We start from the raw sequence: 26079 nt of genomic DNA, 5'->3' as shown, positions 1-26079 counted from the left end.
ATCGAGAGAGCGTCTTACCACTGGGCTACGTCCCGCCCCAGGTCAGTAACAAGTCCACCGATTGTTTCTCCTGTTACCTATTGTACTCTTGAGTAAGGTTTTAAACTTTCAAGCAAAAGAGGTGGTTTTGTGCATCGCAATATTTTACTGAGTATATTCTTCAAGTTCTACACGGCACAACAAACTATTTAACAGCAGATGTTATCAGTGACGTAAAGCCACCAGCATCATTCTCCGTTGTGTATTATGATGTTATGACTTCGGTATGTTCACATCCCACCAGGTGATCCTGAATAAAGAACCTTAAGCCCTACTCAGGTCTTCTTTGATATATAGAGCCTTCAGTATCATTTGAAGGCGATGTAGGGACCGGGTGTGTCATTAACACAATAATACAATTATGACCCAGTTAGGACCGTAACAGTTCAACTGCCTGTGGTCCACAGCTCAGGGACGGCGCTTCACTTAGGTGTGTGTGTGTGTGTGCGTGCGTTTATAGGCGTGTGTGTCTGCCTGTGTGTGTGTGCGTGTATATGTGTGTGTGACTGTGTGTGTGTGTGTGTGTGTGTGTCTGTCTCTTTCTGTGTGTGTGTGTTTGTGTGTGTGCATGCGTGCGTGCGTGCGTGCGCGTGTGTGGTAGTAATGTTATATAAAGTGCTCCCACGTATACTGGCAGGAGCTAGTGAGAATTTCACTATTAGCTCAGGTGGTAGAGCGGTGAACTGACTGTCTATGGTTTGAATCCCCTCGGTGGAGGTTGATTCACCTGTTACAACTGCAGGCTTTCTGCCAGAAAATAATTTAAGGTTAGGTAATAAAATCAAAAATATCTCAAATACCCTTACGAGATGGTGATGAGTTTGTTCTGAACTGTCGCAACTTTGCGATATTGCAGTGCAATGCAATGCAAAAAGACTTGCAAATAGGGTGCTAAAATTTGTTGTCTAGCACAGCCTAAAAGACCTTTGTGAATTAGGCCCCTGGGCTGCATTTCATGGTATTTGACAAATGTTAAACTGCAGTTCTCATCTATCTAATTTTTAAAAATAAAAATACATTCACTAATTTTCAAGATTTTAAGGCATGTAATTTTACCCTCCGTATACTCTGGCAGACAATCGTGAAATGTAAAGTCGTAAAATATCACTGACGTGGGCGTACAAGCCGGTTATTGAAATAGTCACGGCAATTTATTAAACACGTGAACATATAGTACATGTATAGGAAAATGATTTATTTAACGTGTTCCATTTTAACACCAGAAGTAAATGTCACAAGATACACAGTTTTATGGTGAGTGATCTTCTATTCATGAAATTGTTTTCAGTGCGACACACTTAACTGTTATAAATGACCCGAAAAAATTGACTGTAGAGGTACATGCATCTGTTGTACAAGATAAGTGTAGTTTGGATCTGAAAGAAAAATAACATCAACAAATATAATCTTGTTATTCTCCGGTGTTTATCAACAAATTCACAAATTCACAAGTGTACAGTGTTTTTGTTTTCGCTGTTTTTGTTTAACGACACCACTAGATTGATTTATTAATCATCAGCTATTGGACGTCAAACATTTGGTAATTTTGACATATAATTTTAAGAGAGAAAATCTCCTACATTTTTCCAATAGTAACAAGGGATCTTTTATATGCACCATCCCACAGACAGGATAGCAGACACCACGGCCTTTGACATATCAGTCGTCGAGCACTGGAAGGACCGAGAAATTGCCCAATGGGCCCACCGACAAGGATCGATCCCAGACCGAATGCTTTACCACTGGACTACACCCCTCCTTAGTGTTTATAAAAATGTTGATTTTCCGATGACATTTTGTGTTTTGTTTTAAAAGCGTACGTTGACAATACCCCCCCCCCCCCCCCCCCCCACACACACACACACACATAGTGCACGATTTGTCTGCTTGTGTAAGGTTCTTTTCCCTTCACATTACATCAGGTCTGTAACTGACTGACACAGCATTAACAGTTTTCACACAAAATTAATAATAATATATTTTTCAAGAAACATCTGCTGACATCAGAAGAAATATTTATCTTAGTATCTGTAAACATACTTTATATCAATAATTCTGAAAGAAAAAACCCTCGTCAAAATGAGTTAGCATAATCATGCAATGCAAACTTGAAATATGCATGTTACTTTATAGTTAGTGTACATAATTACTAAAACTTCTAAAATATTACAGACAAGTAACCGTATATAGTATGTTTTGGTGAAACATTGAAATACAATGAAGATAAATGCGTTCGTTTTGTTAATCACTGAAATTATTTTTATCAGCTTTGTATTAAATAAATCAATGAGTATTTTAAAAATAAAATAGTACAAATGTATATATATATATATATATATATATATATATATATATATATATATATATATATATATATATATATATATACGGGTGTCGTACGATTTGAGGGCCCCGAAATTCCGTCCCAAAATCGTACGGCATCCGTACGAATGTTATGGGGACCGTACTGGGCCCGTGCGATGCTGTCTACGATGTGTCTATGGACTTACTGTCAGTAAAAATTTCTACAACACATCGGGAACTTTTAACTTCGCGCTAAAAGCTTTCAATGCGCCCTATAGACAGGAAAGAACGCCAAGGGGCCCGCAGGGTAGCTACGGCACCCTTGCGAACGCCGTGAGATTTTGCAAATTTTCCCCGAAATTTTGGCCCGTACGGACGCCTTATCCCGAATGGGTGGATATGTGACTCAGTCATTTATTATTTTCTATTAAACTTGGTAAGTACCTTCATCTGCCGTGATGAACCCGTGTCGTATCATGAAATCTAAAATGACCAGGGCACAGTTTGGTTTAAATTCAGACGATATAATCAGCTTTTTCACCTGAAATAAACAAAACAGTATATGTACACGTCTACTATCTGGCTAACAACTGGTTGTTTGTCCTACCCAGCAAACACGTTTTTTTCTGTCTTTAATACATCAGTTTACAGATACGTCAAACACTTATTAACAAGCTTTAGTTTCTGGTTCTTACAAAGTCAATATCAGTCTAAGAAACCGTTGCCATAATAAAAATTCGTTTCTCTGCACAAAGCAGAGTCAAAATAATGCCTTGATAAGGTATTGCCTGCTACTATGACGCACTAGCATGGACCTTGTCTACAGGTGGACGCCACTCGGCAGGGCGATACATCCTTCTAAACCTGTCTGCAGGAAGACTCACAAAAATGGAGAGGCTATGGTAATCCCAGATTTACGATTCGGGTTGCTCAGCTATGAACACTTCATATCAATGGTAACCCCAGACAACAACACCGAGGGTGCTATGGTTATATTATATAATAAGGAGTATATATAATATTAACATAACCATAACACAATCGGTGTTGCTTGGAGGTACCAGTGCTTCATATTAAGCTGTAGGGGGAAAAGACGGGGTGGGAGTGGGGGACTTGAGGACGTTGTCCTACTCTGAAAAAAAAAAAATCTGGCTTATGGCACACACCCTCTACCACTTCTGATATTGTCCATACGGGCCTGCATATAACCCTCACTAAACGCGTTGAAGGACGACCATTAGCATTGGGTTGGTCATTTATTATCCTATGTGTACAGGAATTTATTTGAGTAAACCACTAATGATGAGTTACAGTTAAATGTGCATCAAATTACCCTATACCGCACTGACTTACAATTTTAAATATATATCTAAACATGCCAATATGATGTTCTAATTTCAACGACAACTTCTAACACATGTTAACTATGGATTTGAATTTGGTGTTCTGTTACAGAGGGTTTCGTTATTACCCACCTGTTGCATGGACACCAACTGAAAGTCAGAGACTTCACCGTCGGCATTCACTGGCTGGAAGTCTGCTGGGACAACCAGGTCATAGACAAACTGACACTCGGGAAACACGCCACGCTCGTCTTCAAAACAATAGCTGAAAACAAAACACACGAACACGAATAATATATATATATATATATATATATATATATATATATATATATAAACAGGGGATTAAGCAACCCCCGAAAAAAAGCACAAAAAAAAAAAAACCCCAACAACAACCTGTCTGTTAATAATTTGTCGAATTTAGTAACAAAAAGTGTAGCCAAACTCAGTAGTGGGTCCAGGTGTGTGTGTGTGTGTGTGTGTGTGTGTGTGTGTGTATGTGTGTGTGTGTGTGTGTGTGTGTGATGTATTCTCATTTCCGTGCTCATATCCAATTAAGGTTCATAACAAGCACGCTTTCAGGGCACACACATCAACCAGGAAGTTGGTGTAGTGGCCTTGCCTTGGCCTACCCATTGAGTCATATAACTCATTCTGTGTGGGAGCCGGTATCAGGATGTGAACCCAGTAACTACCAGTCCAAATGCTTAACCACTACACCACCGATACTGGTCTAACAATGGTCCCGTGACAGGCGTCATTATCTTAAGGTAAAATAACTACAGAAGTTTCCTCTGGCACATACCTGACAGTACCAACAGACGTGAGCTTCTCAAAGTAAGATAACTCTACAGACGCTTCTTCCTGGCATTCCTTGATGAGACACTCCGTGACACCCAGCCCAGACGGCAGGGCACCCGCACACTGACAAATATTAATACTGTACATTGTTACAGCCACCCCCACAAAACACATGTAACACAAGTAGTACAAACCCTGCATTAAAGGGGCAGACCCTAGTTTTTAAACATTAAGGCATAAGTTTCACCTAGACTCGAGTTTCAGCCCGTAAAAATGGACACTAAGTTTGGTTAATTAACAAACCTGTGACAAATTTGGATACAACAGAGTGAAGCAAAAGTCTGGGAGGTTGAAATAGCCTTTAAAATAAACTAAAACGCGACTCCATAACCGTTATTTCTCAGACGCACGTGTGTTTTTAAAAATATGAAAAATGCATTTTGTGATATTAGAAACACCAGGATGACCAGAAATACTTCGGTTGTACGGAAATGGATAATCTAAACAATAAAATATAAGTAATGATTGATTTGAGCAATCATAAACGGCTCTACTAGTGAAGAAATATGCCTTATTGTTTAAAAACTAGGGTCTGTCCATTTAACTACATGATTAAAAACATCCTATAAAATCAGAGCAACCACAGCACAATTTACAAAAAAGTAAATAGATTGAATGGTACCCTCAACAATATCGAAACCTCAGTGGCATATGAGCATGTTAAAACAATTCATAGACAAAGTCAACAATCTAAATAACTGAACTGGCTCTGAACAGTAATACATCGTTTGACTGATTGTAGTAATACAGCGTACAAACTTTCAAATTACTGTTATCCCATGCGGTTAATTTGCAGATTTTAATAAATGAAAAAACAAGAAAGAATATCAACCCTCAATCAGGTTTTGCTATATGAATTACAGAATTTCTTGGTGTCCACAAATAACCAATGCGTATGTCGTTCCAGTTACCTTTATCTTGTCTTATCTAGACGTAGGTGTTGTTGTATAATATACCCGTCGTTAGATGTCCGTACCGTGTTCTTGGATATCCTGGTTATATCTAAACTATAACCAAAACCACCACCCAGAGTATAAGTAAGATAACTGTGCTACTGGTAGACATACCCATAGTACTGACATTCAATGCCACATTACATCTCTGTATTCTATACAGACATAACTACTTTAATAGTGAATTAAATTTGACCTTAGATAACATGTGCTCCCTTATTTATTTCTATCAGTATATTAATGGACCTGCCGTTTTAAGTATCTAGCTATCGTGTAGCTATCGTCTAGTCCAATATGTCCATATTAACTACCGGACCTGTCGCTTGTGTTTAGAAGTCCTGGGTGCCCTTAACTAATGGACTTGTTTCAGTCCCTACTATGTCCGTACCATGTTGTCTAAAAATCCTGGGTAGGTCTGCTTGGTTTCAGACCTTCTTCCAATCCACATCATCATTTCACCAGACTCATTGTACGTGTACGCATTCAGGTGTACGCCATATTGAATAGTGCCAAACAGACCTGAAACGAGAGACCAGTTCTAAATACGAAAATAAATTGAAACATTTGTGTAAAGCCCATGTGATTATCGACATAATAAACAAAAATAATATAAAATATTTAAAAAGTACAAAGATAACTTATTATTGATGTTTGACATTGTTGTAATATATATATATATTCCCTTTGTTGTAATATATATTCTCTCTCAGAGAGAGAGAGAGAGAGAGAGAGAGAGAGAGAGAGAGAGAGAGAGAGAGAGAGAGAGAGAGAGAGAGAGAGAGAGAGAGAGAGAGAGAGAGAGAGAGAGAGAGAGACATACAGACAGACAGACAGACAGACACAGAGAGAGACAGACAAAGAGAGAGAGCCATTCTTAACAACTTAACAACCAGTCCTTTCTCAACGTTGATCTAACTAGATAAATGATTTCCTTTTAAACCCCCACCCAACAAAAACATGGAAACAAATGCAGTGTATAAGCTAGTTAAAGTGTCAGTTAGAAGTGGAACCACTCACACGTTGCAGCTCTCTCCATCTGCATAATTGGCTTTTCTCTCGGTGACAGCCGGATGTCTAACTTCTGAAGAAAAAACAACATGTGTTATAAACACCACTAGCACCACCTTCAAAACAGAAAATGATACAACAAAACACCCCATCTCCTCTTTAATAAATAAATAAATCAATCAAGAAATCAATAAATAAATCAATAAATAAATAAGTACATGTAAGTAAATAAATAAATAAATGGATGGATGAGTGAGTAAGTGAATGAATGAGTGAATGAGTGAGTGCATGAATGAATGAATAAAATAATAATATAAAAACCCATAGCGGACAATTGTTGTGATACGACACTAGTATAATACTATGTGACATGTCATGTAATTTATTATTTTCAGATAACGAGCACTGAAAGAAAAATGTTTCAAACGTCTTATGCGTCTCTGTTACGTATAGATAGTAGGGTCATATCTCTGGAGTCCGTGACCATTTTTCTCCTCCTTTTTTTATGATTGATTTGACTACCTGAACCGTTTTAGAAAAAATTGAGCTCCTATGTACCTCCAGAATGTGACGGCTAACTCGGCCAGAGCCCAAAATTCAAAATGACCGCCGTCTGCCATCTTGAAAAACATAAAATGCTATATTTCTGCACCCAGATGATCTACATGTACAAATGAGGGGTCTTTTCAGACTAAGTTTGACACGACAAATCCATTGGAATGGTTATTTTTAAGTTTAAAGGTCATTCTGAGCTGAAAATCCAAGATGGCTGCCGTCTGCCATCTTGAAAAACATACAATTCTATATTTCTGCACCCAGATGAGCTACATTTCCAAATGAGGGATCTTTTCGGATTATTTTTGGTACGACCAACCCGTTCAAATGGTTAATTGGAGGGCATACAAAGCTCCAAAGCCAAGATTGCTTCTGTGCATCTTCTTGAAACTGTGCTCAGCATTATCTCGGGACAGTGATGACCATTATCTTTTCTATCGTTTCAGGTGCAGCATGTCCGCAAGTTTCCGGAGACCCTACATTTGGATAGTGGAGCTGGACACTCTCAGCTGATAGAACTATATACAATAACTGTGTACAAAGTCCTTTCTTCTTCAAGGGGCAACCAATCTACCTGACATAATGGCAGACAGGATGAATGCTGGGGCAATTGAACTTGGTGACAGTGCTCAACCTAACCTTAAAAACCTTAAAAGGAAGAAGGAGAATGAGTACGAGTGAATTTTACTCTGTGGTCAGCCCTGTTCTGCAGATAACAGCTTGGACAATATCACAGCTGACAAGTGGAAATCCATGCAGGACAAGGCTTTGAAATGGAAGGGACTTGATATGTTTGGAAATGTGTATACCTCTGTGGATTGAGAACAGGGGCCAAAAGGGAGTCACATGCATGACTCTTGCTACACATCACTGTCTAGCAAACGCGGACTGTCACTAGCCGAGAAACGTAAAAGCAAATCTCAGCAAATCTTCAGGAACGTGCAGAGGTCTCAGATCACAAACGTAGTTCTACTCCATAGGCTAGTGCGCCTAAAAGGCGCCATTTCCAACATGGGGCGACTTCGCGACAAGACTTATTGTGTTTGGTGTATGAAAGGAGCTTGCGATAAGAGCAGTGCTCGTGACAAACAGCTTCTCCTTCTGTCAACAGCAGATGCATGTAATAGGTTCAGGTTGCACATTGTAAGTCTGGAAGATGATGTTCTGAGGCAGAGACTTGATACTCTGATATGCTCCATACCGGACGTACCGGCTGAGATGGCGTCGTGGTAGGCCATCGGTCTACAGGCTCGTAGGTACTGGGTTCGGATCCCAGTCGAGGCATGGGATTTTTAATCCAGATACCGACTCCAAACCCTGAGTGAGTGCTCCGCAAGGCTGCTAATCGGAAAGAGTAGCCCATGTAGTGGCGACAGCGGGTTTCCTCTCAAAATCTGTATGGTCCTTAACCATATGTCTGACGTCATATAACCGTAAATAAAATGTGTTGAGTGCGTCGTTAAATAAAACATTTCTTTCTTTCCATACCGGACGTAAACACAGCCTTTGAAATTGAAATCCGTTATCATAGCACATGCTGGCGTAAGCATGTCAGTGACCATAAACCTCTAACGGACAAATCTGCGCAGCACCTTCAGCGGGTGAATCTTCGTGAGGCATAGGTTCTTTTCTTTGATCATGTAAGACAAGTCATCTTCCAGGACCATGAATTTCGTACATTGCACGGTCTCCTAAACGACGACAGGCGCATAATTTCCAACTATGGACATGACTCAATAGTGAAGTCAAGCTACTTGAAGGAGCTTCTGAGCAAAGAGTTTGGTGATAGCATCGGATTCCATGATCGGAATCTGAGGAATGTGAGTGAACTGGTATATCACACTAGTGCGGGAGGTACATATGTGGAGGCTGCCATAACATCATTGGGTATCAGCGACGATCAGGTGACAAGGAACTTAGCAGGACGGATCAATGGTCATGTCACTGGTACTAATATTATCCCTTGGCCACCATACATCCATGAGTTGGAGAGAGAAGAAGAACTGAGTGAGCTCCTATTAAAATTAATAACTTGGATGAAGCATCCAAACATGTCAACCATCGACGACAGTCCAGCTGTCCGTTCCATTGCATCTATCATCACAAGTTACATCACTGGAGAACGCACGGCATTTGAGACGAATATCTCGCTTTTACTCCATGGTTTGGCCAAGAGCAGGGAAATAGTCTACATTATGCACAGAGATGGTTTGGTAATCAGCTACAATGATATCCTTATGCTACGAGATTTCTGGGTAGTCAATGATCTAAATCGCTCGCTGGATTGCCCATTTGAAACTGCTGAAGGAAAGCCTGCCATCGCAATTGTTGACATTGACGACTTTAAGAGCGATACACTAACCGGATCCGGTAAAATGAAGACGGACGAGCAAGCCGTTCAGGATCTAAGTGCCTGTCTCACTGAATTTAAGTGTGATCCATTTGACCATACTGACCAGTCAGTTCGATCTTTGCAGTCAGGAATCAAGGCTTCGGAAGAGCTCGGTCCGATCTGAAAACTGCAAAGGAGGATGGTGCAAACCAGGTAAAGATGTTCCTGGAAGAAAGGATATAGTCCAAAACCAAGTCTCTCATTGATCGTGTCCCTCGTAACAAGCGTCAGAACTTTGCATCACAAGGCCTGAAGAAAACAGACATCGAAAGTCTGAAGGGGAAGGCCGAGGAAATGGAGTCTAAAGCCATGGCCTCAGTTCTCGGACTTGTCGAAAAAAGCGGTGCCATCAAACTTGAAGACGTGCTCCAGCATCGTCTGACAGGCGAGTGCCTTTTTATCTTCAACGTCAATGGAACTATGCGAAAGGTCCAGAAAAGCAAGCTTCAGGAAAAGCTTACTATGACCCCGATTCCAGAACCTGATGTATACACATCAATTGTTGATATGGGTCTGATCTGGCGCCTTACAGCTCCAACAACTGAAGACAGAGAGAAGGGCGATGCCATCAAATACACATGGGGTGAATATGCAGAGAAGATGGTGCAAACAGTACTGAGAAGACCCAAACATGCAGAGCAGATCATTTGCATGAACGATCCGGATGATCAACAGTACACTATCAAGGACAGTGAGCGCATGCTGCGCCAGAAGGGCAAGTCCATCAGAAACATCTACATGAAGTCAGAGGATAAGTTTCCTCCAATCAAAGACTTTCATGCTCTCCTGGGTAATTCCAGCAACAAGATCCGCCTGCAGGCATTTCTACAAACTGCATTCAAGGTCTGCATCACTTGTCTCAACAGGCATTTAGATCATCTACTGTATAGTCGGCAGTAGTCCAACGAATCTCACATCAGGCAAGCTTGTGCCCGAGTTCAAATGCGACCATGCAGAGGCTGACGCGGCCATGTTCACGGTGTATAGTGCACTCCGGTCAGCTGGCTACACAGAAGCAGTCATTCTTGACACTGAAGACACTGACAACTACGTACAAGCTGCGTACGTTGTTCAGCATACATCAGGGCTTCTCTGTCTCAAACGGAAACATCAATTGATCACTGCCCGATGTCTGTGCAGTGAGGAAATGGCTGCATCGATCATTCAACTGCATGTCCACAACTCTGGTTTCTACGGGGCAAGCAAGAAGCTCATCGCAGATCGTCTCCAGAGCTCTAAAGAGGCGCATGACCTGCGAGCAGCATGTGGAAGACAACGTCCATCCCCACAAGAGGTCATTGATGATTGAGAACGACTTGTCATTCGCTATCTATTGTGATGCAAAAAATAGCACCCTTGATGAGGTGAGGGCAGCGAAGTGGAGGGCACAGAAGAAGTAAAGCACCACCCGACTTGCGCCCGACTCCGATAGTCTCCGCCCTCACTTGGTTCGTGCAAACTACCTCACATATTTGCAGAAGCACTTTGACCTTAAAAGTCATCCCTCGCAGATCGGCCATGGATGGCATCTGGTAGATGGACTCTGCCTGCCTATTCGTTCCATCCAGCCAGCAATTCCCTCATTCATCACCCTGCCTACAACTCCTCAGTCAGAAGAGGACAGTGACAGTACCGATAGTGGAAGTGACGACAGCAATTCCAACAGCAGTGACAGTGCCGATAGTGGAAGTGACGACAGCAATTCCAACAGCAGTGACTCATGCAGTGACAGTGATGCTTGACGCGTGTATTCAGGACAATTGCATATTAGTTGAGTGTCACATGCTCAGAATGGGAATGTACTACTCTATACTAGGTCTGTCTTCAGGATAGAAGAAAACTGCTATCTTAGATTTTGAGCTTTGAATTACCTCCAAGCTAAACACTAAGTTTTGAATGGGTTGGGCGCACCATAAATAGTCTGAAAAGACCCCTCATTTGTACATGTAGCTCATCTGAGTGCAGAAATATAGCATTTTATGTTTTTCAAGATGGCAGACGGCAGCCATCTTGGATTTTGAGCTCAGAATGACCTTTAAACTAAAAAATAACCATTCCAATGGATTTGTCGTGTCAAACTTAGTCTGAAAAGACCCCTCATTTGTACATGTAGCTCATCTGGGTGCAGAAATATAGCATTTTATGTTTTTCAAGATGGCAGACGGCGGCCATTTTGAAGTTTGGGCTCTGGCCGAATTAGCCCTCACATTCTGGAGGTACATAGGAGCTCATTTTTTTCTAAAATGGTTCAGGTAGTCAAATCAATCATAAAAAAAAAGGTAGGAGATATGACCCTACTAAGAGGTTTGGGTTTGGTAATCAAACATTGACATTACTGACCTCGTCTCTCCAGCCTCGTAGAGAACCTAATACGTCCTCCTGCCTCAACTTGTCAAGCACGCCGGCCACGACGTCAGTTCTTTGCGCCACCGTCAACGAGTCCGGTATTAGGTGAACCGCGACATCAGAGGATTCCTTAATAGAAAACACTAACGGAAACTTGCGAAGTTCCTCTACTATGTCGGGTCTGACCAGTCCGACTTTCTGCCCGGCGACGACAAATGGCAGACATTGATCGCGAGAAGAACCTGGTAGCAAAAATAAAAATAAAAATTTGTTTTGTTTAACAACATCACTAGAACACAGTGATTTATTAATTAGCGGCTATTAAATGTCAAACATGTGGTACTTTTCACATATGGTCTTAGAGAGGAAACCCGCTACACTTTTCCATTAGTAACAAGGGATCTTTTATAAGCACCATACCACAGACAGGATAGCACATACCACGGCCTTTGATATACATGTACCAGTCGTGGTGCACTGGCTGAAATGAGAAGTAGCCCAATGGGCCCACCGACAGGAATCGATACCAGAAAGACTGCACATAAATCGAGCGCTTTACCACTGGGCTACGTCCCGTCCCCAAAACTGGCGACAAAGACAATTTGACTAACATTGAGTGAAACCTGATCTAAATATCTACTCCGCCTTCTCGGGCCGTAAACCCGAGAATAAGAGCGTCGGTTGTTGCCCTTCCCCGAAAAACCCGTCCCCTGTTTAGGCTAGTTTAAAGGAAGGGACAATTAAGGCATTTGGCCTGGTATGCCTATTCAACGATATATAATGCACATTATTGCTTAATATCAACAAGTATAATCGTATAGTTAATTAATAAAACGGTTAAATGTGACGGCTATTATATATAACGGGCGCGGCCATTTTGTACCATCCCAGTGAGCGAGCTGGTGATTACGTAATACCCAATGTGTCACGTCAGGAATTAGTCTTCGAACTAAAGAAACAAAACATACCTGATTTTTGCGGATGCATCGCAATGTTCTGTAATAATATCCATCCCAGTAAGCCGACAACAAGTATATATTATTTTTCAATACAAAATAAACCACCATTGTCAAAGTGTTGAAATAACTGTATTATGTTTTGTACATAAATTAACCCATGTACTTAAATAATAATCGGAGTGTTTTCTTGATTAGACCTCTTTCACATTCTCATTGCGCATGTGCGCGAAGAGTACCGTCCCTTGCCGAATTGGACGGTATTGAGGCTATATACAAATTGGGGGGCATGATCGACAGTTGTCATGAGCGTCGTGAGTAGCTTCGTAGGAGCTGTGAATAACTAGCGACTAACGTACATATTTCGTATAAGATGGTAAAATGGCTGCGAAAAATGGTCTACTAAAGTTTACATCGGAATGGCTTAAGACCAAAAGTAGTGAAACATTAATTTAGACGAAGTCTCTGGAGCCGCCTGTCAAGGGTATTTTAACAACGCAAAATTAAAAGATTCATACAATAAAATTAACTTTAGTGGAATGTGTTTGCTGCTTTTAATAAATTAGAATTATAGTTAAATATTCACGCGGATTTCCAGTGATGTTTAATTCTCCACATGTATCAGTATTTAAAATTTAATAAACTATTGCCTCCACTTCCCCCTAAAACCCCCAGCAAAACCCCTAACTCACATAGACGTTTATCACAGCTCAATGTTACATGTCTATCCACAAATTATTTATTTATGTATTTATTTATTTATTTACTTACTGGGGTGTGTGTGTGTGTGTGTGTAGAAATTTCATGTAAACGGAACTCATCAAACGCAAGCACCGAAGGCGCGGAGCCGTAGACGGAGGGAGGGGGGGGGGGGGGTCCCCAATATATATATATATATAACCCCTTTTTTTAAAGAGACAAATACTCCATTTCGTTCTATTGATGCAAATTGAAATATGTTTAGTTAAATAGTTTATTATACTATCAAGTCATTTATGTTGTTTTTCAAGTCAGGTTGATGAAAGCGAAGCGCCTTGTCGTAAGTTAGAGTGTTTGTTTACACTGTGCTTAGAGTAGTTGGACGGAGCTGACGAAACAAAATGGCTGCCCCCAGTTAGCAGGAATAATGGGCCCATTTGATCCACCCCCACCCCGTCCATAATAGTTCTGTAGACTGGTATATTAAACACCGTAGTAACACATGTATATATGCTGTTCATTCTATGGGGAATTTGGCAGGATTAGGGATGGCTGGGAAACGGATCAATTCACTCAGTCATGCCAGTGAAGACTACCCGATGTTTTGTTAAATATGTTTGTTAATACAATTTGCCTAAAACTGAAATACGTGAACGTGTGTGTGTGTGTGTGTGTGTGTGTGTGTGTGTGTGTGTGTGTGTGTGAAAGAGAGACGCACACACACAGAGACGTGCAATTTTGTTTTCTTAGATCACTATTGGTGTATATGTGTGTGTGTGAGAGAGAGAGAGAGAGAGAGAGAGAGAGAGAGAGAGAGAGAGAGAGAGAGAGAGAGAGAGAGAGAGAGAGAGAGAGAGAGAGAGAGAGAGACGCACACACACAGACACGTGCAATTTTGTTTTCTTAGATCACTATTGGTGTATATGTGTGTGTGTGAGAGAGAGAGAGAGAGAGAGAGAGAGAGAGAGAGAGAGAGAGAGAGAGAGAGAGACATAGAGGGAGGGGAGGGGGGGGGGCAAGAGATTTTATTAAGCCCATACCTATATTATAGGTGCTCAAAACGTTATACGCTTATAAACAATAAACTTTAGGCACCGTTTGTATCAGTGCTCGACTGTTGTACCAGTCAAAACGGATATGCGGCAAACATTAGAGTACTTCTAGTTTACCTGGACGGAGGAATGAGTTGCATTTTTGCACAAGCCCTAATAATCCCTCCGTGAATGTCGTTTTGTTTTCCATCTTGAAATGCGCAGATAAAGCAGCAAATACTAGGGTAGAACAGAAGCGAGCTCAGTAAACTGTGCATAAAAAGAGGTTACGCTTTTAGTCAGTAACTACACCGTGTTGCCATAAATATGGGGATAAGAACAAAAGCCTACTGAATTTTGTATCCATCCATTTACCGTTATTATTATTCTTCTTATTATTTTAAAGAGATCTGCCCTGGACTCAGTATATCAAAGGCCGTGGTATGCGCTATTCTGTTTTGAGGAAGTGCAAATATAAAATATCCATTTCTGCTTATGGAAACATTTTAATTTCCTCCAAAGACTACGACTTACAACTAAATGTTTCCACCCACTGATTGTGCTCTAGTGGTGACGTTGAACAGAACAAACTCTAATCTGTGAAATAGTGCTACGGATTAAACGCCCAACTGCGCGGGGGGGGGGGGGGGGGGATTTAGCTATGTACGTGCTCGCCTAGGGTCTATTAGTCGTAGGATTAAACCACCTTGTCGGACCCATCGGTTTTCCCCCGTCCCAACTATATACTAACGGCCGTGGTATGTACTGTCCTGTGTGTGGGGAAGTGCATATAAAAGATCCATTGTTGCTTTATCAGTAGGTGTGGCTCATGGAATGGCGGTAGTGGATTTCCTCTAATAACTAACTAGTGGTGACAAGGCAGGAAGGAAGGAAATGTTTTATTTAACAACGCACTCAACACATTTTTTTAATTTACGGTTATATGGCGTCAGACATATGGTTAAGGACCAAACAGATATAGAGAGGAAACCCGCTGTCGTCACTTCATGGGCAACTCTTTTCGATTAGCAGCAAGGGATCTTTTATATGCACCATCCCACAGACAGCATAGTACATACCACGGCCTTTGTTACACCAGTTGTGGAGCACTAGCTGGAATGAGAAATAGCCCAATGATGCCACCGACGGGGATCGATCTTAAACCGACCGCGCATCAAGCGAGAGCTTTACCACTGGACTACGTCCCGTCCCCTAGTAGTGACAAAACCAAGGGTTCTGACGCATTCCCCACTTCCTCCCCATCCACTTAAGATAGGCGAAGTGTCAACCCCTCAGCGTCAACCTCCCAAATGGAGATGGTGACATCACAACCCAGTTGAATTTTGTCTGGTTTAGTACTTGTGGATTTTGATTAGCTAAACAGTGGCTAGAGATCCAAAATTGCTGTTGAGCCCATATCCGTCAACGTGTTTGGTAACTGTAATTGTTTTTAATCAACATAAGACAGAAATACAGTTTCATTAATTATTTACCCATGTTCATAACTGGTGGATCACAGGTCATGAGGTCCAACATCCACCCTCGCATGGCGCCCACAGACTAGCGCATATTTGCTAATATCACAGAATTCATTTTAAAATTAGTTGTCCCCTATTTATTTAAAAAAATTAAATTCCAAATTCTGGACAATTTGCACAGAAAATAATTGTTTGGTTAAAACCATCTCAGTATATTTTGAAACTATGGCCCTCTGATGTTTAACATGTAAAATTGATATTGAAATGTTTTTATTTGATGACTATGAATGCATACGTCAATTATGGAGTGTCACCCAGGTACCTTTACTTAAATGTCAATAAACCTAGTGCCGTGACATCGATTAATTTACATCTACTTTGCAAAGGTATCAAATTCTTAAAGTGTGTGATCACATACTTTGACTGCACTGTAAATGTAAGATATATATATATATATATATATATATATATATATATATATATATATATATATATATATATATATATATATATATAACTTTTTAACTTGGGAATACGAGCAATTGCGGAATATCAGCATATTTTGCGAACCAATCTTGAGCCTGCAATAAAAATGTATGAAATGGCATTTTAATTGGACAGAGTATCGGAGAGTGTGAGATAAATCATTATTAAAGCAGAAATGTGTGTCAAAATGTGAAGGCTGTACCGACACGGCTAGGTTGCATTAAGAGGAGACAACTCAGTCAGTCGGATTCTGTTATTCAGAGACCGATTTTACAAAACACTGCAGTGTTCAAGATCATTTCTTTAAAACTACATGTAAAATGTGCACTACTAATTGACTAACTGCACACTTGGAAGCTGCTTGGCTTTGGGTATATACCTATATAGTTATTTATAAATACAGAGCCGGATATAGGGATCGAGGGGGTCCAGGAGACATATAACCCCTATACATATTCCCCTTTTATTATTTTCCCATTGGATGCCTTTTTGACGAGTTTCCATTACCGCCCCCCCCCCCCCCCCCACACACACACACACATCCCTGGATCCACCTTTGAAATATTTAATTTGATCAAATATGCTCTTATATTTTATACGTAGCATTTTAAAATGTATAATAAGGGACAAGGCGTAGCCCAGTGGTAAAGCGCTCGCTTGATGCGCGGTCGGTTTGGGATCGATCCCCGTCAGTGGGCCCATTGGGCTATTTCTCGCTCCAGCCAGTGCACCACGTCTGGTACACCAAAGGCTGTGGTATGTGCTATCCTGTCTATGGGGTAGTGCATGTAAAATATCCCTTGTTGCTAATCGAAAAGAGTAGCCCGTGAAGTGGCGACAGCGGGTTTCCTCCATCAATATCTGTGTGGTCCTTAACCATGTGTCCGACGCCATATAACCGTAAATAAAATGTGTTGAGTGCGTCGTTAAATAAACTATTTCCTTCCTTCCTTCCTTCCTTTAAAATGTATTAAAATATGTGTATTACACAAGATACGTATTCATTTCATACATCTTACCATTTTTATGCCAGTTTGTTTATTTGTTTGCTTGCTCCTTAGGCCTATTTGTTTTTGATTTTTACAGTCTGTATCATTGTGATCAATAACACACATTGCTAATCCTTGTTTTTGTGAAATAATAATAATAATAAATATGTTGGAATCTATTTCGCTTAAATGCTTGAAGTGTGACTTTCCTACTGTTGGTGTTTCTGAAGGATTAAGAACCTACAGAGAACGCCAGAGAACTGTTGAAGCCGAGAGAATTCCATAACGGTATCCCACGGTACATCGGCGAAGTGTGTGTCGGGGTCACGCCAGGTGGACTACCCGTGTTTACGACGGCCATCAGCGTGTAGCTGTCGTTAACACGACGTTAGCTCAAAAAATCAACGCGTTCTGGCAAATGTGAGCTATGCGGTCCCGTGTACAAATGCATTGTCCTCCGTAAATATATTAAATTCTGAAATAATATACTTACGTTAAATACGCACATCATAATACTCTTAGTAACACTTAATCCAGTCTTGTTCATTGTCTTTTCGTAAATAAATGAGATACTAAAATAGAGTGTAATTAACTATTTTATGGTATTTTACAGGACTGAATATAGAAAAAAGTTTGTTTTGTTTAACGACACCATTAGAGCACATTGATTTATGAATCATCGGCTATTAGATGTCAAACATATGGTTATTTTGACACAGTCATAGAGAGGAAACCCGCTACATTTGTTCATTAGTATCAAGGGATATTTTATATGCGCCATCCCACAGACAGGATAGCACATACCACGGCCTTTGATAGACAAGTCGTGATGCAGTGGCTGGAACGAGAAATAACCCAATGGTCCATCGACGGGGATCGATCCCGAGCCGACCGCGCATCAAGCGAGTGCTTTACCACTGGGTTACGTCCCGCCTCTGAATGTAGAATGTAGAATGTAGTCAGGATATTATATTGCGAAACACCGACTTGATTTCCGCTTTTACACGTGTTAATGCAAATATACAAAGTGGTGGGGGAAACGATGTGTGATAAGAGGGTGGGGGTATGATCAGCCATGGCTACCCCAGTGGGGGCGGTGAGGGGGGGGGGGGGGGGCATAAGAAACAAAACTAAAGTGTTATTTAAACAAAGCATTCTTAGAGGAAATGAACACTGAAACAGATTCACGGACTCGCCAGACATTGAATAATAATTACGTTGTCAATTCTGGAACAGGTCTAAGTACGGAAAAAAATACGCAACTGAATGAATGATATATATATTTATTTATTTATTTATAATGAGTAGACATAATTGTTCAATCATAATGTTGCTGATGCAGCGAATGAATAAATGTTTACCGACACCCCAGCACAAAACTACACATCGGCTATTGGGTGTCAAACAAAGGTAAGTATATGAATATGATTGTTTATATTAAAAATAAAAATTATATAATTATGTAAAACCAAAGTGTAAAGAGCTGTGGGGAAAGTACAATACAATACAAAAATCAAGGTAAGTATATTTTAAAACTGCATAAAATAATATATTTTTAAAATTTAAAATATGTTGCCAAATATATCGTTTCACGTCGGTTTGAGATGCTTACACTCCAAAATGTAGCGCATAGGCGTACGGGCTCCCATTTTTGTAGGTGGCAGTATGGCTTGGGCCCGAATTAAACGAAAATGCCCCAGTCTTAATAATATTATATTAGCATTACTGCCAAACAGCTATATAGTGTTGTAAACAAATCACTGCGCATTTTTACATGGATTACAACTAATTTTGAGAGTAGAATCGTGGAAATACATGATAAAAAGGTATCAGTTTAGCACATTTTGCACGAATATCGATATAATGTTTGTCAGAATTTGAGGTTTTGCTCCAGCACTACGCTTATGCACACAGTCAGTGTACACTGACAATGTTCACACAGAATCCTTTCAAAAAGGTCTCAGTTTAGCACATTTTGCACGAATATCGATATAATTTGTGTCAGAATTTGAGGTTTTGCTCCAGCACTACGCTTATGCACACAGTCAGTGTACACTGACAATGTTCATACAGAATCCTTTCAAATAAATGAATGCGACGAATATGTATGACCGATGCGGGCACGACACAAGACTACTTCATCCTTCCTGCTCCGACTGTAAGAAGACTGCCACTCTCAGGACTGGCTTAACAAAATGAAGCGTGTTCGCGACCGCACCATTCCAGTCATGTTGCCAAGTCAAAAAGATATATTGGTTAATATGATATTTAAAATCACTATAAGGGATACCAATACTGACACGGGGAAAACTGAAAGCAGACTTGACAGCAAAATCTGTCTTTTCATTGCCCTACAACACTTACATTTTCTTGCTTAGAATAACATAAATATCAGTGTAATATCAATATAGTAAATGGATTTCTTTGTTTGTATGAGCTAAATATAGATTTGTGCCTATAATACTTCGTACGTATCAGTTTAGTTATATTTCATCCCAACCACCAAACTAAATTTTAAATAATTTAGTTAAAGGGCATCACAAATGATATTATAGAAAAAGAAAAAGGGCGTAGGTTTGGCATTCTCAGAGAAGACAGACTATGTAGAATTTGCAATACTGGTTTTATATAAGATGAATTTCATTTCATCCGTGTGTGCCCTGTTCTAGGTGACTTAAGACATTTTTTTTCACCAAACTATTGTGTTAAAATTCCTCTACTTGAGAATAGTGTGCACCTTTCTCAGTCTAAAGAATACTTAACCATGAAAAGCTAGCTATATGCATTAAGAAAGCAATGGACATACGTAACGAAATTCTGCGGTATTAGTATTAATATAGGATGTATGAAAAGATGAACGTATTTTGTGTATCTAGTTATATATATATATATAACTAGATACACAAAATACGTTCATCTTTTCATACATCCTATATTAATACTAATACCGCAGAATTTCGTTACGTATGTCCATTGCTTTCTTAATGCATATAGCTAGCTTTTCATGGTTAAGTATTCTTTATGTATATATGTATGTATATATAGTGAAATATTAGTATTTCGATATATACAGTATGACATATTTGCATATACAGAGATGTGATTGTAATTGCTTTTAGCTTTTTATCCGATTTCAACTAAAATGGTTTTAGTACTAAACTGATATATATGCCATGCTTGTAACGGAGCGAAAGAAATGGACAAGTAATACACATATTTGTTTATATACTGTATTGAAACTTGAATGTACACCTTGTTTATATATATATATATATATATATATATATATAATTTAAATGTGTACGTATGTCATGTATGCACCTGAGTAAAATAGATGTACTTTGGGCTAGAGGCCTTAACGTTGAATAATCACTTTTGTATTTGTATTTAATAATGTGTGTATTGCCAATTAATCCGTTGCCTATACTAATGGCTAAACATAGAGTACACACCCCTTAAACCTTTCCAGAACAATATATTGCTTTATTGCTGCTTCCTTCTAAATAAATATACAGCACAATTTACTACTGGATCTGAATCTCCTAAAATAGACAACGACAGAATACCTACTGCGCACTATTTTGATAGTATAGTACTTTTGTTTGTTTTTATATTTTATTGCAGTTGACCTTACATTTGTGTGACCCCGTGCGTGTGCAGAAGTCACCATAGAGGTTGTAACTGAAATTACCTGGAAGATCTTTAAGACACGAGAGAAATTCACACATGCACAGTGTAGTACTACTAAAGTCACATTTAATTACACGATAACTTGACATGTGATAACATTATAATCGCTCTTGAAAGGAAGACAGATATGACATGCATGAAAGACACCGGTAAACCAGCAGCTATTACGTGTCAAACTGTATGCACAGTGTTGGGGACAAAATAACGCATACCATGACCTTTGGATGGAATGAGAATAACCTATGTAGCATGCCCCTGTCCATCCTTTCATCTGTCTGTCCGTTAAGATTTCTTGTCCTGAATATAATTTACTTTTCCATACTTCATTAATTAATTTATTTTCGTGCTTATATCTAATTAAGGTCTTGGACAAATCAGCTATCTGAGACAAGGGTTGGTTATTAGTGAGAGAGGTATCTAGTGTCGTTCAGCCGGTATCCGGATGCGAACCCACTACCCACCAGGCTACAAGTCTTCCTTTATGTTTGATATTGGGTTATCAAACGTCAGTCCATCGTCGAATTATGATGATGTGTTGTAAGCAGCTACTGACGACTTGGGTTGCAGATTTTGAAATAAAGGCCATAAACGTTCCCAAAGGGATTTCTCGGATTCTCCAACGTAAAATCGTAAAATGTAGGGGTGGGGGTGGGGCTCCCTTAGATCCGCCACTGTAATTCAAATTTAAATTGTGATGTCCCTCGTTAAAGCTTATGACAAGTGAACATTATTTAAGTCGAGATATAAATAAATGTTTATGTATATACATGTATATTGTTAATCTTAAACAGAGAAAAACTCTCACCAAATTTAAACACATTAAACTTTTGACAAAGATGAATATTATTATGGATGTAAATACATATGACAAAAACAAGTTAGTCATAGCTTGCAATGACCTTGGACCCCGTGTAACGAGTGTCGAGCCGCGTCACTCTTAACGTCAAAATACGTTATCTATGACGTACACACAACTTATGACAGCTAGTTTTGACTGCGTACCCTCTACAAGAACTAACAGCATGACAGTGGTATCTTCTGGAAACACAGTATGAGTTTAATTATTCAACATGGCGAATTGTTATTGTAATTGGTACACGTGTGCACTTGTAAAACTTGAGAAAATTTATATAAATAAATACTAATTTACAAGATGAACATGTTCATTAAGTCCTACGTTACAAATTGTATATTTTCAGTGAATATACAATATACAATATAAACATGTCCGCGAAATAATAAAGCGCGCGCACACACACACACACGTACGCACGCACGCGCTCGCACACACGTATTATAAATACGGATTTATTAAATAATTTGTTTATACATACACCCTCTCACCCCAACATCCCCAGAACAGATTAAGCTTATAAAGTCTATTATTTTGAACAATTAGATATTTTGAAAATATATCACTTGAATATTCTTGCGTTAGATATTTACTAAGTGCAGTAAAAGTTTTCTATCATGTCCAAAGATTCACACCAATAGTGTCTTTAAAAAGAGAACATTATTGTTTAGCAATGAAACGGATATAGTACCTTACTTGGTATTAAGTATGTGGTAATTGGTATGTGTGTATGGGGGAGGGGAGTCTATATTAGAGAAAGAACGGTTGCTAAAACGTCTCTCAGAGTGCAAAATTCGATTAAAAAATATTATATAGTTAACCGATATTTCGCTTTGCCTATTAGGTCTAATACACGTTGTGCATAACTACCCAGTTGCACTCACCCACCGCTTCTCGAATCGTCTACATAAAAACGAGTGCCTTTTACTTTTAAATGTTACTGTCGAGTCATATTGTGCATAGGCTACATGTTGGTGTTCTACACAGGAAATGGCAATGTCATAAATATAAGAAACAGAGGTCCTTTTTTTTTTATACCATTCTGCTATAAAATATCCTGTGTGGTCGACATTTATGTGTTGTGGAAACAACGGCGAATACGTTAATGTTCATTCTAATTAGATAGGAGGTGTAAGGAATGTTCCTTTAAACACAATTCAGTACGTTTTAAACGACAAGTGTCTAGTATTATAAATAATTTGACATGTGACTTAGTGAGTGAAAGAAAAAAAACCCAGCTTCCGCCAGAAAGGTTGCTTTAAATTTGCTGATTATGAAGTAAGGAACCTAGGTCAGATCAGGTCAGAGTCATCAATTGTCGGCAGTTTCCGGCAAACATCGGAGATCGGCTACCTCCCCCCCCCCCCCCCCCCCCCCCCCTAAAAAAAAACCCCAAACAAACAACAAAAAGAAAACAAAACAAAAAAACCCACACCAAAAAAACAAAACAAAAAACAAACAAAAAAACCCAACAACAACCAAGACTGGCACGCTTAACTTAGTCGAGCGCGGTAGTTGAGTATTGTGGTTTATGACGGCAAACAAATTTATTACGCCGTGTATGTATGGTTTGGTGGCTGGTGTCCTTTAACGTGGACATTCAAAACAAGCTGTTGTAGCGCACGGCTGTTCTGGGCACAGGTACCGGCCTCGGCCGGCTCCTTCGTCCAGGACAGGCGGTACACTTACTGACGGACTTCATTTATAAGAGTTGGGATCTAGCTCGGGTCTCACTACACAGCTGACAACCACTATAGTTCCTAATTGTGACATATGTTGTGGTTCGCATATTCACTTGAAGTAATTGGGGAATAATTAAAACAATTTGTATGTTTGATGGTAAGCCTTCTGACTTTTTGCGACATGGGTGTATAGCGGAAGAGACACCCGGAGTCAATCGGTTAATGGACCACCTGTTCGGACCGGTACTACAGCCAGATGCGTAGCTATAGCAAAACACTAAGACGAAAATGCTCTCAATTTTGGAGTGAAAATAAATGCTTATATAGTATATGTTCGCAATGGTGTATGTTGTTAGTGCCAACGAGAACGTGTTCTATTGGCAATCTTTATTTGAAGTTGTGCAATTTAACATGGATTTCAATGGCAGATGACATCTGTGTAGTGAGACCTCAGTCAGATTGAACCACTTCAGTGGACCCATTATCTGATTGGTGGGTTCTCCGTCACAACCAGTGCACCACGACTGGTATATCAAAGGCCGTGGTATATGCTGTTCTGCCTGTGGGAAAGTGCATATAAAAGATCCCTTGCTGCTAATGGAAATTGTAACGGGTGCCCTCTATGACTACGGGTCAAACATTTACCAAATGTGTGACATCCAATAGCCGATGATTAATAAATCAATGTGCTCTAGTACTGTCGTTAAATAAAACAATTTATTTTTCAGAACAATACTGAAATATTATCAATTTACGGGCAACAAAACACTTCGTTTACAAACTGCTAAACCTGACTCAGAGGTTAAATTCTATGCATAAACTGTTTAGCACACACACACACACACACACACACACACACACACACACACACACACACACACACACACACACACACACACACACACACACACAAAACACACACCTTTCCTTATCTTAGTTGGTCTGACAAGAACTGATGCTTTCAGGTACCAATAAATCAAATAAAATCATATTGACGGTAAAGTGGAGCCCGTAGATTACAATGATATTACGTAACGCTATTGTTCGTCTCATGGAGAAGAAGTTTGGCTTCCAGAAGATCAATAGCTATCTAATCTAAGAAAGTATTGTACGCGTATGTGTGTGTGTGTGTGTGTGTGTGTGTGTGTGTGTGTGCGTGCGTGTGTGTGTGTGTATTTATGTATGTGTATGTGTGTGCGTGTGTGTACGTGTGGGTATGTGGGCAATTTCATTACAGTGCTATTACGTCACACTATTGTTCGTAGATTGGTAACAATGTTTATCTTCCAGAAAATCAACACCGATCTAAAAAAAAACCAACCCAATTTGCACGTGTGCGTGTGCGCGCGCGCCCGCGCCCGTGCGCACGTGTGTATGCTAATTCCACGGTGTTACATAATGCATTTATGTGACGATGACACCATTTGACTTCCACAATGTCTACAACGATCCAACACGACAAAGAGAAATATATTTTTCTTTAAAACTGTTTCTTTGTTTCTGTTTGCCTATCAGGTGGTCATCCAAGTAATAACCGTGTCCGACTTTACTTATGTTTGGTGATCCGACGAGAACGGGTGTTTTTGCTTCGACCAACTAAAATCGTATTAAAGGGACATTCCTGAGTTTGCTGCATTGTAAGATGTTTCCAACTAATAAAATATTTCTACGATTAAACTTGCATATTAAATATATTGTCTTGTTTAGAATACCAGTGTCTGTATATTCAATGTGTTTCTGGTCGTCTTAATATTTGTAAGAAGCCCAAACTGGATTTTGTCTTCAAATAATTTCGTACGTACGAAAAAACATATTTTAGTAAATAAAATTAAATTTAACCCAGTACAAATATTAGAACAGTCAGAAACACGTTTAATATACAGCAACTAATAAGTTATGCAGAAAATATATTTAATATGTGATTACAATCGTTAAAAAGTCTCTGGTAGTCGATAACATCTTCAAAATTGCAGCAAGCTCAGGAATGTTCCTTTAATGGTATTGATACGTTTTCTTAACAAAATTCATTGTGACTAAGTATGAAGTTACTAGGGCAGTACATACACAGATTGTGATACCTCTCATTCCATACTATTCGAAGAAACTGTGGAACCCCTTCATTGAAATGACGTTACGTCACGCTATTGTTCGTCGCACGAAAAAAAAGTTTTGCTGCCAGACCACCAATAGTGATCAAAGAAAAAAACCCATATTGCACATGTGTGTGTGTGTTTTTTTGTTTTTGTCTGTGTGCGTCTCTCCCTCCCTCCCTCCCCCCCCCCGTCTCTCTCTCTCTCTCTCTCTCTCTCTCTCTCTCTCTCTCTCTCTCTCTCTCTCTCTCTCTCTCTCTCTCTCTCTCTCTCTCTCTCTCTCTCTCACTTTGCTTATCTTCGGTGGTCCGATGAGAACGGGTC

At 39.7% G+C, this 26079-nt stretch overlaps 1 protein-coding gene across 2 annotated transcripts; it reads right to left on the bottom strand.

The window, feature by feature from the left end:
• Positions 1-1216: 1216 nt before the first annotated feature.
• LOC121369493 (uncharacterized protein YJR142W-like) lies at positions 1217-25795 on the bottom strand. 2 transcript variants are annotated; one of them, XM_041494601.1, is made up of 8 exons: positions 25744-25795; positions 11796-12043; positions 6518-6581; positions 5889-6019; positions 4492-4610; positions 3819-3951; positions 2788-2884; positions 1217-1415 (listed from the first exon to the last, which is right to left on the bottom strand). In XM_041494601.1, the coding sequence occupies exons 1-8, from the start codon at positions 25748-25750 to the stop codon at positions 1345-1347; spliced, it is 870 nt and encodes a 289-aa protein (XP_041350535.1). In that variant the 5' UTR covers positions 25751-25795; the 3' UTR covers positions 1217-1344. The 2 variants fall into 2 exon arrangements, with proteins under 2 accessions (XP_041350535.1, XP_041350534.1); XM_041494600.1 differs by lacking the exon at positions 25744-25795 and adding an exon at positions 14626-14778.
• Positions 25796-26079: the final 284 nt, after the last annotated feature.

The sequence above is a fragment of the Gigantopelta aegis genome, chromosome 3 (assembly GCF_016097555.1).
Source record: "Gigantopelta aegis isolate Gae_Host chromosome 3, Gae_host_genome, whole genome shotgun sequence".
In the NCBI taxonomy this organism is placed as follows: domain Eukaryota; kingdom Metazoa; phylum Mollusca; class Gastropoda; order Neomphalida; family Peltospiridae; genus Gigantopelta; species Gigantopelta aegis.
Note: the sequence above shows the minus strand (reverse complement) of the source record. Positions and strands in the feature narration are given on the sequence as shown.